This window comes from Rhinolophus hipposideros, assembly GCF_964194185.1.
Source record: "Rhinolophus hipposideros genome assembly, chromosome: 8".
In the NCBI taxonomy this organism is placed as follows: Eukaryota; Metazoa; Chordata; class Mammalia; order Chiroptera; family Rhinolophidae; genus Rhinolophus; species Rhinolophus hipposideros.
In genome coordinates, this window is record NC_138054.1 from 62,895,294 (window position 1) to 62,913,139 (window position 17,846).

At 52.7% G+C, this 17,846-nt stretch overlaps 1 protein-coding gene across 1 annotated transcript; it reads right to left on the reverse strand.

The window, feature by feature from the left end:
* Positions 1 to 17,846, reverse strand: LOC308500679 (fatty-acid amide hydrolase 1). Its single transcript, XM_081055887.1, has 15 exons — positions 16,848 to 17,846; positions 9,639 to 9,752; positions 8,007 to 8,141; positions 7,643 to 7,776; positions 7,356 to 7,562; positions 7,069 to 7,109; positions 6,710 to 6,834; positions 5,048 to 5,173; positions 4,462 to 4,559; positions 3,204 to 3,303; positions 2,860 to 2,900; positions 1,907 to 1,946; positions 1,331 to 1,439; positions 645 to 790; positions 1 to 385 (listed from the first exon to the last, which is right to left on the reverse strand). The coding sequence occupies exons 1-15, from the start codon at positions 17,040 to 17,042 to the stop codon at positions 257 to 259; spliced, it is 1,740 nt and encodes a 579-aa protein (XP_080912013.1). The 5' UTR covers positions 17,043 to 17,846; the 3' UTR covers positions 1 to 256.

Below are 17,846 nucleotides of genomic sequence, written 5' to 3' on the forward strand. Positions count from 1 at the left end.
TACACAGACTAGAAACCATTTAATGGTTAGTGCGCCTTTGTCCATGTCATACACACTAGGGGGAGTCAGGGCAGAGATGGGGGTGCAAGGTTCACACTCAGGGGGTCTGGGCTTCTTGTAGAGAGGAGACATGGAAGTCTCTGCCCCCAAGCTGAACATTTCCTCTCAGGGTGGCAGCTGTGCCCTGACTAGACTGGGCGCAGATCTAGTGGTCTCAGGTTGTCCAGAGTCAGCCAGGCAGCTGGGCAGGCAACAGTCAGAATGTCCGCTTTTCAGGGGTCATCAGTCGCTCCACCTCCCGCATTAACCTCAGACACAACTCTTCCTGCCATGGCAGAGCCACGCACTGCACGGCCACGGGCAGCCCCACGCTCTTCTTCATGGCCTGCAGGGGACACAGGCATCAGATCAGAATGGAGGGTATCAAGGCAGGACCCCATCCTGGTCCAGGAAGCATCCCAGCAGGAGAGGAGGGGCAGCATAGCAGGACCAGACAGAAGTCTTTAGCGGTTTTGCATTAACAAGACAGGGAAGGACTATATGTGTTTATATTGTTTCCTTTGCAGCAGCTAGAATTAGGGGGTGGGTGTAAGTCCAGGGGAAGGGGGACCTGAAGTTGGCCAGGACAGGCCCCTTAGCCTCACCTTTTGCAGCATCTTGTCCCAGATATCCCCAAAGTAGCCCCTGTAATGTTCCATCTGGGCCTCATCCTCGATGGTCACCGTGGTGACAGGCACCACCCCCGCTGGGAAGTCCAGGCAGTTGTAGAGCATAGTGTAGCTGACAGCCCCTGAGACACAGCACAAGTCAGTGCAGCAGGCCGGGTGACCTTCAGGGCCAACCCTCCTGTCTGTGCCTCAGTCTTCCACCTTATGAAATGACCTCCACAGACAAGGGCTGAGACTTGAGAGACAACGCCCAGGAATGAGGATTCAGGGCAGGCTGGAGAACCTGCGGATGGTTGCCCTGTGCCCTTGCCCCTATAGTTTCTTCCACCTGGAATACTGTTCCTATTTTCTTGGCTTACCTAAATACTACCTGGACGTCAACCCCCACCCCCACCCCAAAACCACACCACGTAACTCAAGATCTCCAACTTGAATAGCGCAGAGGACAGGGAGCTCATTCCCTCCCAGGCCATGCCATGTGACTGCCATCTCTCCACTCAGCCAGACTATGAGCCCCCCAAGAGCCAGGTCCTCCCCCAGGGATGCTCCCCTCCCCTAGGGCTCCTCTTCTACTTCCCAGCAGCCCCATCAGGCACAGGGCTGAGCTCAGAAAAAGAGGGATAGGTGGGGTGTCAGGGACATGGTAGGACAGCAGGCCTCACCTACAGCCTTGCCTGGGATGTTCAAGTCCATAGCAGGGCCGAGCATGGGGGTGAGCAGCACATCCAGGTCCAGGGCTCTCCACTGGGTGATCACGGAGTTGCGGTACACCTGTGGAGGGTACCAGCAGAGCAGGTGAAGCATTCAGACCCTCCAATGCAGTCACTGGCTGGGGCAGATCGGGCCCCGGCCCCTGCCCTGGGATCTGAACTGAGCCATCGTGGGATGGAGGCCCTCGGGACACACAGGCATGGCTGCTTTCAGGGGGCATCAGTTTCTCCACCCCTTACAGAAACACCAGAAACCATTTTTCCTGCCAGGGCAGGACCACAGAGTGCCCAGCCACAGGCAGCACCAGAGGGGCGAAGAGGCACCCAGGATAGGAGCCCCAGGCTGACCCAGCCCCAAAGGATGTGCATTTGGACAAGTAAAGGTCAGAGAGCAGGGCCCAAGCAGGCCAGGACAGGGAGTGAAAGGGGGAATGACAAGTTACTCCAGGAGACCAGTGGCCAAGAGACCCCAGTGGCAGGTATGCTGTCCACTCCCACCCAACTTTAGTCTAGGGGTTCTGGCCTCACCTCGATCTCATGCTGCAGTTTCCAGAGCTTTTTAGCAGACCTGGGCAGAGGGAGTGAGGTCACCGGCCATGACGGTCACAACCACAGAGATTGACAACATCAGATCCCTACTCTTAACACCTCCCAGATTACAATCCTGCAGGGACCCTTCTGAACTCTATGGGAGCTCTGAGAGGGAAGTAGTGTAGGGCAGAAGCTCAAATCCCTACTGTCCTATCCAGAAGATCAGGCCCCAAGAGGGACTTAGGCTGACTCACTTAGTGACTCTACAGCAGAGCCAGGACAAGACCAGGCCTGATTCCTAGTTACCTTTGGGACACAAAGGAGAGGCCAGAGCTGTCAAAGGTCCTAAATGCCTGGTGGTGAGAGAAGGAGCAAGTCCACAGGACATCAGAGCCTGAAAGTGGGCAGTTTATGCCCTGCTTTGCCCACTTGAGCCACTAAGGGACAGGTAGGACCCAGTGCAGCTTTAGTTCGTTTCACATCTCTAAGAGAAACATGTCTCACAGGGTCACCAGTATCCCCCTTTCCTCTGCCTTATGCTAACTTCGTCCTGGTCTTCTCCACTCATGCCCCAACCAGGTCAACTCTCTCCTCTCCACCCTCTCCCATAGCATTTTCTCCCTAGGCCCTTGCTCTCCAGCCAGACCTGGATCTTGCTAAGACAACTTCAAGGTCCCATCTGAAGGCCACAGAGGGACTATGTAATAGACTCTGTGACTCAAGATACCCAACCTGAATAGTGTGGGGGACAGGGAGTTCCCATCCTCAGCACTATTCAAGTTGGAGACCTTAAGTTACAGGGTTGCCACCTTAGCTGGGCCACTTCCAGACTCAGAAGTAGCTTCTGAGTCTGGAAGTGGCTACTTCCCAAGTCTTTTCCTGTCAGAAACCGCTTAAACCCAGGTCAGGGGAGAGGAGGTCCGGCATCTGGGCATGGGAAATATTCTTACCGAGACTTCATGCTGCTGAGAAAGGCTGCTAACCTTGGTAGCTGCAGAAGGACAGACAGAGTCAGTGGCTCAGCTTTGGGCCAAGTGCTATCAACAATTTTCTACAGGCCAAGTCACCCATGCCTCTTCCCTTTGTCCCTGCCCCAAGGTCCCAGGTCTGCACCTCTTTTAGCATGCAGGCTTGCTAAAAATTATAGAGCATGGGAAAAGGAGAGGAGTCTGGGTGAAGGCTGGAGAGAAAAGGAGGCCATGCATGCCCAACCAAGAAAGGCCAAGGAGAAGGGGGAAGAGACCCAGAGGCTCCCTCCCACCCACCCCACCCCTTCCACTCCTTGTGCCCTCACCAGAGGCTTCAGCAGGAAAGCCAGCAGTCCTTTAAGCCACCTAGGCAGCTTCAGAATCAAGATCAGGTCCCCTAAGCAGGGGTCCACGAAATCACCTTTGCTGAGAGACAAAGGGTCCGGTCCAGGCACTCCCACCCCAGACATCCCTCCTGGCTTACCCGCACCCACTGCAGCCCCCCATTCTCTACTCAGCAACCCAGTCCACCTCCCTCCGCGCCAGACTCCAGTAAGCATTGGAGGTTTCCAACCCCTTCATCTGCCTCTTTTCAATCATGTGACTTGTTTCTGGTAATCCTTTAGGATGCCTGGGCTCCATCCAACCCCCCACCAGGAGCTCCACAAGGCAGGACTCTGTGTCTACCTCCCTGGCAAACTCAGCTCCTATGGACTGAGAGCAATAAGGACTGAGGGCAACATCTCCCTGGCCAGGGCTTGATACTGAAGGCATCTCCCTATTGATGACACCAGCCTGGAGGCATAAAAGGGGCTGTCCAGAGTGAGCTACCCATGATACTTGTCTCTGAGGCTGTCTCTGGCTGCAGATTTCAGGGAAAGATCTCAGGTATCTGATCCTGGGGTTCATTTGCAGGGCCAGAGTGAGGGGTAGCCCCTTCTGCTGAAGCCTGGATCATACTCTGCTACCGGGAGGAAGTCCACTCAGCCCAGGGATGTCATCAAGAGCCCGTAACAGGCCTGTCTTCCACCCTGTCAACCTTTAAGGACTGAAAACGTTCAAGCAGAACCAGTTTTTCTAAACGTGAGCTCTGCAAAGTCCCTTAAAGAGGATCTGGTCTAAGCTACCTACTTTATAGAAGAAAAAAACTAGGGTCCTGCCTGAGAGGGAAAGATGTGGCTCAAGTCAGAAGAGCCTGGAGTCACAGATGTCTGGACCCCTGCCCTCCTGCTTGATCCTGCCGTTGTCTCTCAGTCTTCCCCAGACAGGCAGCTCCCCGCCCACTTCCTACCACCCAACAAGCTCAGCTCAGGGCCAGGCTGCAGATGCTCAATTCAGCCTCCCCTTGTGCTCGCACCTTTCCAAAGTTTCCTGGGCAAGGTATCTCCAGGTTCAACCTGCAGTTGGAGGGGCAGCAAGGTCCCCGCCCAGAATGCTCAGACCTACTTTGTATTCAGCTGAGGCCTGTCCCCCGTCTTCCCCCAGACCGGCCCATCCTGGGGGTGGCCACGGCACCCCACTGCTTTCCCTGTGTCTACCCATATCCTGATCCTAGCACAGATCCTGAAACGCAACATCACTCACAAGTTCTGTAGGAAGGTGGTGCCACCATCACTGAACAGCCCACCAGTGGACAGGGTCTCCAGAGCATAGGGTACATTGTTTGGCATGAAGGGAACCAGCTGCAGGGATTGAGAGGTGTAAGGCCCCCAGACCTAGAAACTTAGGTCCCACCCCCCCCCATGCTGCTCAGGTGGCCCCAAGGATGGACTGGATCAACCCTGCACACACAGTAGCCTTCACTGGAACCACAAAGGTGGCCTACTGGCCCATGAAAACTCCCTGCAAAATGCACACGATGAAAGAAGTCTGGGGGTACGCATAAACTTATCTGAGGTAAGCAGACCAAAACGCACTGGTCCACCATCTCAGGGACCCGGGAACCTCTGGACAGCTGTGCACCACTGTCTGTGGTTAACGAGACCCCCCCAAAGCTGCACTCACACATCCCCAGCATGAGCTGAGTTCATCCCTCTACACTGGTGCCACAGGGACACAGTTCCCATCCCCAACCACAAAACAATCAGGGTATAAGGATGCCAGGAAGAGGTGGCAGCCACAGGTGCCAGGGAGGGACCATGCCAGGACTTCCAGGCTTCCACAGCCATACCGTGTGGCCAGCAGCCTCAAGGCTGTGCTTGGTCTCCAGCAGGGCCCGCTTCATGGCTGGAGTAGGCATGGTATAGTTGTCTGTCTCATAATACCCTACACGCAGCGGCCGAGAGCTTGTGTAGACCTGGGGACAAGACACAGGAGTCACAGTCAGGGCAAGAGAGGGTGGCATGAGGCAGGGCTCCCCGAGATCAGAGATGCTACTCAGCCTGACATATCTGTGAGGCCATAGCCTGGATCCCCTGAAAACTGACAGCCATGACGACTCCGCAGGGGCAGAGCAAGGACGAGAACTCCCATTGGTCACAGAAGACACTGAGGCTTCAAGTCTAGATAGGGAGACAGGGCCAGAGTGAGGCCAGGACTTCCCCAAAGCCACCCAGTGGACAGTGACAATGGTGGGTCTGGAACCCAGGCAGCCTGTCTCCGGAGCCGAGGCTCTGCATCGCCTATTTCAAGAAGGCAAGTCCTGGCTCTAGTGGTAAATTGTTCCAGACCTCAGGACAAGGACCTCGTCTCCTCCTCTCCTCCCTCTCAGGAAGGGAGCCCTGCCTCGGGCCACCCTCTCAGGAAGGGGTTCATGAACCACTGCGCTCAGCTGGAACATCCTCCTCTGCTCTGGGGAGAGGGAGCTCACCTCACCCTGCCCAGATCTCCCATCTGTCAAGAAACACTAAGGCCCACTCCCCTGTCCAGGGGACCTCAGTCCTTCCAGGCAACCTGGCCTGGGTGAAGGCAAGAGGTCTGTGCTGGAGAAATGGAGCTTACGTCACAAGCTTACTGTCTACATTAACTTCACTTGACTATTCTACTGTCTACATCCATCTAACTTGACTACTCCTGAATGCTTTGTTCATAAAGTACAAATAACTTTATGTTTCATTCCTGAAAAACCCATCGATTCTTCAATAGAAGTATCAAATGACAGTTTATACTCCAAGACTCACCTCAAAATCCTCACCTTGCTGGGTCCACCCATCCTAAGCTGTTACATATGATCCTTACAAACCTCCACACTGAAATACCTGCCTTTAATCAGACTTCAAGATCTTAACAAATATCCCAACTTTGCCCCACCCCACCCCTTCCAGCCCTTGTGCTAATAAGGTTCTGTTGAGGCATCGTTCTCCCTCACCACCGAAATCAATAAACTCAGCCTTGTCTGATCAACAGTCTGTTTGGTGGTATTTTGGGGAGCCACCATTCGACACTGCCCGCAGATCCCAGCATTCTCTGGGAGAGAGCTCCACTTTTAACTCACTAGGCCTACATGCCAAGCATTTTACTGAAAGCTGGAGATATGGACACAAATACTGAAGAAAGACTTCTATTTGCTGAGACTCAAACACAGGAGGTACAGGAGTTCTCCCTCAAGTTGATCTTGGGCCTAGGAAGTGGTTGTTGCTGAGGCTAGGGCCAGAAGGCAGGCCTGTCCTCAGCAAAGGCTCCAGGCTGTTGATTTGGAAGACTGTTTCTAAGTGCGGGTAAGGGCTCCATCTGGTGGCTGTCTGCGAAGCAGCAGCTAACCCTGGGCTCAGACCTCTGGGGGCTGGTTTTAAGTATACAGGGCCTCCAAAGTCTGCCTGAGAGCTGCTCTCTGGGCTCAGGAGCACCAGTGATAACTGAACCCACCCCCATGCATAACCTTACCCCTACTCACCTCCTCCTTGAAGGGCATTGGGGGCACGGTGGGGTCCAAGCGGAACATGTCCTCACACAGCAGCGCTCGCATGCATAGTGCCAGGCTCTCCACGTCCCGGGCCATGGGGCCGACTGAGAGCTGTACTGTGGGGTGGGGAGGGGAATGGAGAACGATCACTTGGCCCCAGTGGGCTCTGAGGCTACGTTCAAGTAAGGGTTGGGCCCTTGCGCAGCAATGTGGGCAGAGACAGGAGGTAGGAACTCAGACCTAGAGTAGCCTGGGAGCCAAACTCTGCCCCCAGGAGAGGCAGGGGCAGAGGTGGATCAGGCAGACCCCAGCCACCTCCTCCAGGGAACTGAGGGAACCGCAAACCTCACCTGCCACCTGTCCATAAACACAGCTCTTCAGGCCAATCTTGCTGAATAACAAACACAAGATGTTAGAAACAAGACATGCCTAACCTCTGCCCCACCCACACCCATACAACAGTGTGGAACTCTCACCACTTGGAAACTAGGAACCAGGCCAGTGGTGCTGTAATACTCCCTCCCAGCAAAACCCCAGGGAGGGAACCTCTACCTGGAGCCCAGAGAGGTGGGAAGCTAGGCCAAGGTCACACAGCAAGAGGCCCAGAAGCTCCCTCTCCTCATCACCTATACCATACCTGAGGCGGTTCCCCGTGGGCTTGAGGCCACAGATGCCACAGAAGGAGGAGGGGAAGCGGATGCTGCCTCCGATGTCGGTGCCTAAGCCCAGGAGGGAGCCTCCAGCTCCAATGAGGGCCCCCTCACCTCCTGAGGAGCCACCTGGGCTCTTGGAGGACTTCCATGGATTTGTGCTCTGGCCGAAGAGGGGGTTACTGCAGTCATAGCTGGAGGAAGCAGGAATGGGTCAGCCATGTCATGCTGGCACCAGTGACCCTGCCTCCCGCCCCCACACCAGCGACCCAACCTGAGCATGGACTGAGGGATGTTGGTGTGTACGAAGGGCACAGCGCCCTGCAGCTTCAGCACCTGCACCACCACGCTGTCACACTCTGCTGGTACCCCCTCATTCAGGCTCAAGCCCAGTGTCGAGTCCTGGCCCTAGAAGGAGGGTTAGGCACCAAGAGGGACACGGCTGGTGAGTCAGGGGCCCTTCGGCAGCACGTGGTCCACTCCCATCACCTCTCACAGGCGAAGGTAAGGCATACCATGGTGCCCTCTCAAGCCCTCTGGACCTGATCCTTCCTGTGAGGGCCCCGAGGGACCCCGGACACAGAGCTGGCTGGCAGGGATGGGGGGAAGTTGAGTCCTGATACTGAGACAGGGCATACCTTGTAGCTGAAGCACTCCTTGAGGCTCACAGGGACACCATAGAGCAGACCCTGTCTTGGGGCCTGGGACAGCTGAGTCTCACAGTCTGCCAAGTAGGTGGTTACGCAGTTGGTCCCTTTGTTCACTTCCCAGGCCTGCGGGAGAGAGAATGGACACAAGGCAGAGTGAGGCTGGACTTTTTTAAAAAATTGTGGTAAAATATACATAACATAAAATTGGCCTTTTAACGTATACCCAGGGAAAGGGTAGCCAGCAACATGGCCCAGAGCCAGGAGCACGGAGGATAATCTAGGGCCCAGCACCCACTTCACTGGGGACATCTAGCCCCAGCCACACGCTGCCTATCTCTGGCCTTCAACCCCAAGATGAATACAGAGTACTCCCAAGGGCCAAGGTACCATCAGGGCACTCAAAGGAGCATGATGCTGGCCTCAGATGCCCCCAGAGGGAACAAGCTGGGAGGAGGATGACCCTTGGTCACGCCCCTCGCCCTCCAAGCCACACCTCTGCCCAGTGAGGCAGATGGGAACTAGGTAGATCCCCATTTCAGACTGCACTGGGAGTCAGCACAGAGTGGGGCTAGACCCAGACTCCAGCCTCCTAGTGCCTAGCATGCTCTCCTCTGTCCCAGGCCTGGCCCACACCTGCCCTAGCTAAGCTTCCCCTTTCCCAGGAACTCTTGAATCTGATAATCAAGTCACATGGAGGAGTGGCTGACTGATAGCAATTATATTAAGGGGGGTGGGAGCTTGACTGAAAGGAATGACACTCTCATAGTGGTAACCTGCCTCGGGGCCTTGCTAGAGCCCTCAAACCAAGGCTCATAATACCAGCATGGGCCAGGGAGCCCTATTAGACTGAGAAACAACAGTTTGAACTGGAGTGGGGGGGGAGGCAGAAGAAGTGTCGGGGGGGAAAGTGAACACTGAAGAGGAAACCCTCCCTCGGGCTGGGAGGGGAGGAGGGTCACAGGAGGCTGCGTGGAAGAAGGGACTCCTTCTCTGGGCGCTGAAGGCTAGCCAGGGAAGCCTGCTGCACCAACTAGGGCAAAGTACCGGGAGAAGAGCCCTCCAGATAAAGGGGACCCTACAGGAGCCAGCACAGAAGCATGGCCTACTGAGCTACTACTGATGCCCCCAAGCTCCAGAAGGCCTTGGCCAAAGAAGATGCTGGGGACGGAGTTGAAGCAGAATGGCAGAGCCTGAAGAAAAGGAGACCTAAACAGGAGACTGGCCAGGTGGCTGGTGCTTGATCAGGTGGCTGACAGGGGGTGGGGACAAGGGGATGGACTGGAGAGAGCTATAGGGAGGGAACTGACCAGACTTGATGACCAATGGGGTGGGGGCAGGAGGGAGAGGGAAGCTGGGGCTGAAATCCAGGTTTCTAGCTAAAACAATATGCTCAGTGTCCCCCTCACCCCCTATACGCAGAGTCAGTCTCTCTCTCTCTCTCTCTCTCTCACACACACACACACACACACACACACACACACACACCCCTACGGCTCTTTCCCTCCCTGGCAGCCCCTGGCACTGTGGTTCCACAGGCCCTCAGCAGGATGAACTCCAGGCCAATTTTTCCCCACAGCCTATACAGAGACAGCAGATAGGAAGGAATAGGCAAGGCCTTACCTTTCCCACATAGGTGAAGAGTGCAGCCTCGGGGGACAGCTCTCCACTGCGTAACTTCTGTACCAGTTGAGGCAGGGTCAGGGCCAGCAGGGCCTCTGAGTCCAGGTCGGGGTTCTAGGGCGACACATCAGATCAGTCCCTCACTTCCTATAGGCCCCACATGTTGCAGCAGACACCTGTGGCCCATGTACTTCAGTCGACACACCTACTAAGCAGATGCTCCGTCACATACCAAGCCATGACAGACATGCCCAACGGCAAAGCTGATACCATGACCCAGCCTGGGCAGGCCCTTGCCACCTGCGGACAGTGAAGATATTATCTCTTTAAGAAGGTTCCTGGAGGGGATGCCCAAGGAGAGGCCATACCCAGGCTGATTATTAAATCATCACAAACCACCACCACCAATGGCTGCCTACTGTGTGCCAAGCGCCATATTGGTGTGCTCTCTGTTTTAATTATATCTTATCACTATTCCCCTTGCATAGATAAAGAAACTGATGCTCAGAGAGTGGAAGTGCCTTGCTTAGGACCATACAGGCAAACTAGAGTTCTCTGCCCCACTCAGCACAGGCTGCCTACTGGCTATCTACCTGCACCAGACCACCCAACCCCTAGCAGGGGAGGTGAAAGCAAGAAGCCCCAGTCCTGGGTAGTTGGGCTGGAGGCCACATTCAAAAGAGGATTTTTTCATTCATTCCACAGATATGTATTAAGTGCCTACTCTGTACCACACTAAGCATGGAGATACAACAGTGAACAAAAAAGGCATATCCATACTTTGGGGAGCTTACACAAGGTGCTGGGATGGGGGTGAGCAAATAATTAATAAGGAAACAAATAAGAATTTTACATTGTATGAAATAACTTAAAGAAAATAAAACTAGGTGCGGTAGGGGTGGTCGGGGAAGAGCTCTCTAAAGGAGACATTTGATCAGACACCTCACTGCCAGGCCTCCAAGGCTCCCAGAGTCCCTGGGATCAGCCTCTGCCTGCAAACACCCAGCTGATTCCTCCTCACCGATGCTGGGCTAATGAGTAAGCATGGACTAGAGGAGAACTGAGTCACAGCCACCAGTTCTCACCTCTACCTTGCGCTGCTCTTGCCAAAGTCTCTAGGCGCTTCTTTGCTGCCAAATCCAACAGATACACGACTCCGTTTATTTTGCTCCATGTCTAATTTACTACACTTTGGCTCTCTTCAATTTCCTCCTGAGCCCAGAGGTACTTCTCTCCCTGATTTCCTTCCTGCCTCTTGGAGACTTCTGTCATCTATTTATTCAGTGAACAAACATGTTCTGAGCACCTACTACATGCCAAGGACTATATTAGGTGCTATGAAGTTAGGGGTAACCAAGTCAGGAAAGTCCTGCTTGCATTTAAGAAAATTTTAAAATTAACGAATGGACAAATCGCTATTTTGTGAGAAAGCAAATAAATAGAGTGTTGTGATGGAAACAACAGAGGACTGACCTAGATGCCATGGGCAGGCCTCTCTGAGGAGGTGACATTTTGGCTGTGATTTGAAGGATGAGAAGGAGCCAGATGTGGGAAGAGGCAGACGTTCCCTGAGTTTCTTCTGGGCACTTCTTCCCTCTCTGATGCTGGGAAAAGTCATTCCTTCTCCTGGCTTCCACTCCAGGCTCTCCACCTATCCCACGGCCTCCTGATCCTCCTCCCAGCCTGACCTCACTAACCTCAAACCCAGTCACTGGGCTATTCCCATTGGTGCCCACCCCTCCGTGCCCTTCCCCCTGAGCTCGCTACTCCCCCACTTTCCACCAGCTCCTCCTTCTTCTCCTCTATGTGTACCCTCAGGGAAGGGCGCTGCCATCCATCTGCGTATTGAAGTGAGGAAACAGGAGTCATCCTGGACTCCTCCTTCTTCCTCCTACCTGCATCCAATCAGTCACCAAGCCCCCTAAGTAGCTCTAGAAAATGGCCACCTTTTCATTCCCTCTACCAAGACCCTCGCTGGTGCTCATGCTTTCTCTCCCAAGTCAAACAGGGGCCACCTAACTAGCTGCCCTGACCAAGCCTTGCTGCTCCCACACACCCTTCCTGGTAGGCCAGACAGTGCAGAGCCCAATCAGGCCTTGCTTCTCCCCTTAAAACCACCCTCACACCACAAGCTCCAGAGCATGTTCCAGGAGGTGCTTCCAGGCACAGCCCTGTCAGATTCCTCTGCCCCCACTCAATATGACACCAGTCACTAACACCCACCACACCCCCAGATCTGAGAGCCCTCCACACACACCCATCACACAGCCTGTGTCCCGATACCTCAGTATCAGGAACATTCTACCCTTTCTCTTAATTTGTTAAATAGTACAGTACTTACTTGGGATTTTTTTTTTTTAATACAGGAGCTACAAAGAAGGAAAAAATGGATCCATGCTCTCTCTCTCTACACACTAAATAATCACTGGATTTTTTTTTTTTAAAGGTATACAAAATGAAAAGTGGGAGGCCAGCCCGGTAGCTCAGGCGGTTAGAGCTCCGTGCTCCTAACTCCGAAGGCTGCCGGTTTGATTCCCACATGGTCCAGTGGGCTCTCAAACACAAGGTTGCCGGTTCAGTTCCTCGAGTCCTGCAGGGGATGGTGGGCAGCACCCCCTGCAACTAAAATTGAACACGGCACCTTGAGCTGAGCTGCCGCTGAGCTCCCTGATGGCTCAGCTGGTTGGAGTGCATCCTCTCAACCACCACTCCCGCAAGGGATGGTGGGCTGCGCCCCCCTGCAGCTAGCAGCAGCAGCTGCACCTGGAGCTGAGCTGCGCCCTCCACAACTAGGACTGAAAGGACAACTTGGAGCTGAACTAAGATTGAGAGGACAACAACTTGACTTAGAAAAAAAAGAAAGTCCTGGAAGTACACACTGTTCCCCAATAAAGTCCTGTTCTCCTTCCCCAATTGAAAAAAAAAAAATGAAAAGTGAACATTCCCCCCACCTGTGGGACCATCCTGCCCAGCCCCCCTTCTGAAAACTAAATCATAGTTAACAGTTTCTGATGAAACTTTCCAGGAAAAAATGTTTATGAAAAACCCACAATATATAATTGTTTATATATATTTTATTTTTGCACAAAGATATCATACTATATACACAGTGCTACACTGTGCCCGTCTCACCTCACGATGAAAATAGCAAGATTGCTTTTTTTCCACCTGATTATATAAAAACGTGATCATTATGTGTTTTGTTTTTTTTAAAAAAAAAAAACCTAACAGTACGGGGAGGAAAGTGAAAATCACCAGCCCACCACACTGGGACAATTACCACTGACAGTCTGGTCACCGCCATTTCCCGCCTCGTTACAAGGTGTCCACAAACTTCCTGTGCACTTCAACTAGAAGCTATTAGCAAGCTCCTCTCCATTCTCAGCACAAATTTTAATTCTTTCCTATGTTCCTCCATGTTGACAGTTGATGACATTGTTAACAGCTATTTTAAAGTCTTCAAGTAGTTACCAGGCAGCTGAGACATTTTCTCTTTCACAAGACACAAAAAGGAACTCTGCGCCTCCAAGAGACCAATCTGAACACGAAGGAAATCAACTTTGTATGGAAAGTGTACAGATAACTGAACTGCGGGTGTGGCCACTCTGTATGCATACTTTTTCAAGGGAAGGATACTATAGCTATCATTGAATCTGTGGACAAAAAATGGGGTTCTGTGGAAAGTACCCTCACAGAGTGACCTGATCAGAAATTCCTAACCGGGCATGTAGTCATGACCATGCCTATACCTTCTTCAGCAAAAGGTTTTAAGCCAACCCTGTCCATTGTTCTTGAGGATCTAGGTTAGCACACCTTTGAAATTCCAGAAGTAATACTCCTTGAAAGGGGTATTAACCCTCAATGAGCACATAATCTTAACTATCCTATAATCTAATCCTTGCCTTAATTTCACCAGTCTTCCTTACGTCTCCTCCTTAATTTCAAATACATCAGAGCTGCAAAACTGTTATTCTCTGGAGCATTTGAGATCTTGCTCCCTAGCATATGTCACCAATCTGGCTCAAATAAACGCTTATAAAAATTCTCTACAGGCTTGGAAATTTTTACATTGACAAATCATTGCCATTCCTCCATCTGTCTTCCTCCTTCTGAACCACCTACTATCCTAATTTCAGGTATTCTTCATTTGTCCTCCATGTCTTTTTTATTTTCCTTCATGCTTTTTAATCTCTTTTGTTCAATTTCAAGATATCTTTTCCATTTGATCATGTAGGCCATGGATACTGGTCTCAACGAAAACTATACTGTCCTTCAACACATCTATGGAAGCATTTTGTGTAAAAGTCAGGTTCAAGGTGGGCTTTGGGGAAGGCCAAGAGATGGAACTACACATCAGATCCAGCTGAAGGAAGTGACATTTGTTAGACCAGTGGGATTTTGACAAAAGGGGTCAAAATATATATAATAGATGGGGGAAAAAGGCATTCAAGGTAAAAGTACAAGGGCAAAGGCACAGAGGCATGAACAGTTAGTTGTTCTGTGATATCTCTCCCAGCCATAATATTCTATTACTAGTGCTCCCTCTTACAGATTGGAAAAATAGAATCGACTAGGTATTCTACACCAAAAAGGATTTATTTAAGAAAAACAAAGGATTGCAATCCAGTGTGTACAGAAATGGCGAACCGTGTGCACACAATGAATGGGACAAAGATGGAGGAAAAGGAAGTTAAAGGGAGGGGCTGTTACAACCATAAAGCTGTTATAAACACAAAGTTCTTCCTTGTAGGGCTCTCCAATGATATAGTGGCAGAACTCCTCCCATTAGCCCAGCTCCTCCCACAGGCCCTTCTGATTTTTTCAGGTTAAAGTCTCTGTCATAATTTTATCAATCGTCAGTCTAGAAAGGCTATCAAAACTCATTTAAGGGGGAGGGTGGGGAAAAATGGGCAAAGAATTGTTATAGGTTGTTAAAGCTCACATGGTCAACCGAGAGTTACCAGAATACACCTTACTCTAGAGTTGTTCTACATCCAGAAAGAGATGAACCATTTTGCGATGATCCCGGAAGTACTTAGGATTCCCCGTCATCCAGCAACACTTTGGAATACAGGAAGTGTATGGCCTCCTAATAAGCTTTGTCTGGAGTCTATCAGGCAGGAGCTGTATGTAATACAAGCTGCTATATTCTCCTAGGGCCTGATCAGCGCCCTGCTTACCTCAGTAATCTGTTATTCAGGGCTGGGCGGAGAAAACCCCAGCAGAAAGGCTGCCGAGACAGCTTCAAAACTCACCTCCCTCTTATCCAGTGGCTCCAAAGCCAAGCAAATGGGCGCATTAGGAGCAGGGAGACTCAGGCTGGGTCTGAGTTCAGCTAAAATGCCCCCCTCCTACCTGCTCCCAATGCCTACAAAGCTATTGTCATCAAGCTCCCACCCCTTTGCTGACAGCGCCAAACAATGAGGCTCCTGAGGAAGCGCTCCCTTTCTTCTGCACAGTCCTTGCAAAACCAAAAGGTGATTTCCCGGCTTCCCCTGCTAGAAGAGCCAAGCTTTGGCACTCACAGGCCAAGTTCTCCTGTCCCAGGGAAGATGTATAAACAACTTTTTGTATTTCAGGCCCAAACTTCTGCCCTGAAGGATTCAGTTCTCAAAAACAAAGAAAGGCGGTAGCTCCAAAGGGAGCTATTTACTGTGTAAATAGTGATGCTTGGAGTTGAAGTGAGGGAAGAGGCACGCTTCTACCACCCCACGTTCCTTCCAGCTGGTGGGTTCCTTGTGACTGGGAGGGGAGTCTGTAGGCAGAAACTGGGCAGATTCCTGCAACTGTCCCACGCAGCATTTGGAGCTGGCAGAACTCAGTTGGCTGCACAGAAGGACTTGGGGCCTCAGGAGCAGCTGCGAATCTCGGGGCTGAGCCCGGGACCATCAAAAGGACCCTCGTGGAGGACACCTAGAAACTCGGAGAGAAGGAAGACTAGACAAGCGGAGAACCTGTGCTCAAAGTAGGGGTTTGGATTCAACACCAGGGCCTCTCAATGTGGGAGGAGAGAATCCTAAAAATTGACTAAAAGTGGACTTTTCAGCCCGCTTGATGAGTGAAGGCTGGAACCAGGTACATTTTTATTTCAACAAACAAAGTAAATAAGTAAGACATGTGTGGAGTAAATAAATAAGACATATGTGGAGTAAATTCATATTATTACATCTAGCTAAAACCTCACTCTAATCAAGGCTGCACCTTGGGCCTGGCATCCAAGGCCCAGTCTCCCTTCCTAATCTCTCTCCCCTGCTTCTCTCCACTGGAATGAGGCTGGATGGTCCCAATGGACATCTAGGTACTAGTTCCAGCTCTACCCCAACTCAGAAATCACTTGCTGCAGCTGAGCATCTGTGCCAAGCAATTTTCAGTGACTTCCTCCCTGTCTCCCACTCAGGCACACCCTTCTGTTTCTTGCTGTTCTCATCACCTGAACCACCTTCCCACCTGTCAGATCCAATTTCTTGCAAACACATACCCTCACAAACACTCGTGACCAGTGTTTTCTACCTCGGCACATAAGACAACTATCACAGTCCAGCATTTTGATTTCTAACTGGGTCCAGTGTCTCATACACCTGGAGGGAAAGCCCCCTCTTGTAGGCCCCTATACACATACGAGCTGATTCAGGAGAAAACCTTGTTGGCAGATCACCCAGGGAAGGGCTGGAACTAAATCTGCTCATGAAAGGGACTTCTCTGGAGTTGGCCATGACAATCTGGGCAGAAAGAGCTGGGAAGACTGCCATTCCAGCCCCGCTGTGCCAATAAACTCCCTGTGCATCTGGGCAAGACCTTCTCCAGCGCTTCTTAGGGTCCTTACGCACAAATCAATAAGTTTGAACTGTAAGCTCTCCCAATTCCCGCAGCCATCACACGGTTGTGTGATTCCAAAGTCCTAAACCCTAGCATCCCATTGGTTCTCACGCTTGTGTTTTAGCATTCTTCTGATCAGTGATCTTGAAACTCTTTGGCACCAGGCAAAGCTCCTCTTTGACCCCGTGCGGGGTTGTCTCTTTCTTTCCCCCTCCTCCCTTTAGCCGCACCAGTCTCAGAAAGAATACGGAACGAATTAGGAGTGCCAAAGGTTACAAACCTGCTCTACCCACACACCTGCGCTGCCTTCCACCTACCCCTCCACGCGTCTGGGCAGCTGTAAGTGCTGCTGGGGGTACCCCCACCCGGTGCCTCCCCGACTGCGACAGTCACCTGGAGCCGGAAGCGCTGCGCCGCCTTATCCATGCTTTCCAGGGCCGCTTGCCGTCTCTGTCGCGCCCGGGCCCCCGCACCCCTCGCTCTTCGGCGACCAGACCAACGCAGGGCCACGGCCGCTGCTATGAAGCAGCAAGCCAGAGCAACCCCGGAGGCGCCAGAGAGCTCAGTCCACAGTTTGTCCACCACCATGATCTCCAAACGCCGATAGCTACCAAGAGCGACAGAGCAATCAGCACGCGTGGATCCAGCCGCAAAACCCGGCTTGGATGGGCGGAGGATCCGCGCCCGCCTGCGCAAGAGCGGCGGGAGGAGTGTAGCTCCGCCGCAGGGCCGCAGGGGAGCGCGTCGTTGCCTGGCAGCGGGCCCGAGGCCAGCGGCGCGCGACCGTCGAAGTCAAGCCCGATGGACCGGCTGGTGTGGCCCCCTGCGTCCTCCCGTACTGGGCCAGGAGGAGCTGGAGGAGAGGGAGGGGCACCCGCTTCTCGTGGGCGGCCTCGGAAGCACTAGCGTAGCAGCGGTTCGGCGCCGCGGCCCGGCTCGGCCTCAGCGCCATGCACCCCAAAGCCCCAACTCCCGGAAGACGCGGCCCAGGTGGAGCCCTCTGCAGGAAAGGCCAGCCAAGAGGCCGGGAAGGTGGGGGAGGGAGCAGGGACAGATTGGGCTCGTGGATCTGATTAATCCCCGCAGTTTAGCATCTTTCCTGGAGAACCTTGCGTCAGGGCCTGCACCGCAGCGCCCCACCTCTTCCCTGCGAGAGGCTTGGTGGTGCAGGGCAGCCCTGGGACAGACACAGGAAGTTTCTCTGGGGCGCCCACCAGCTATCCACTCCCCTTACCCCAACCCTGGATCCCATGTCTCTCTCCCTGGCTCTTCTTCATGGCCAAACCAACCATCACTTGTCCAAGCTCAGCCACCCCGCAGACTTGCTTTCCTAAGTCACCATTTTCTAATCCCGGCCCTCCAGTTCACACCCAGGAAGCAGAAAAAATGTCT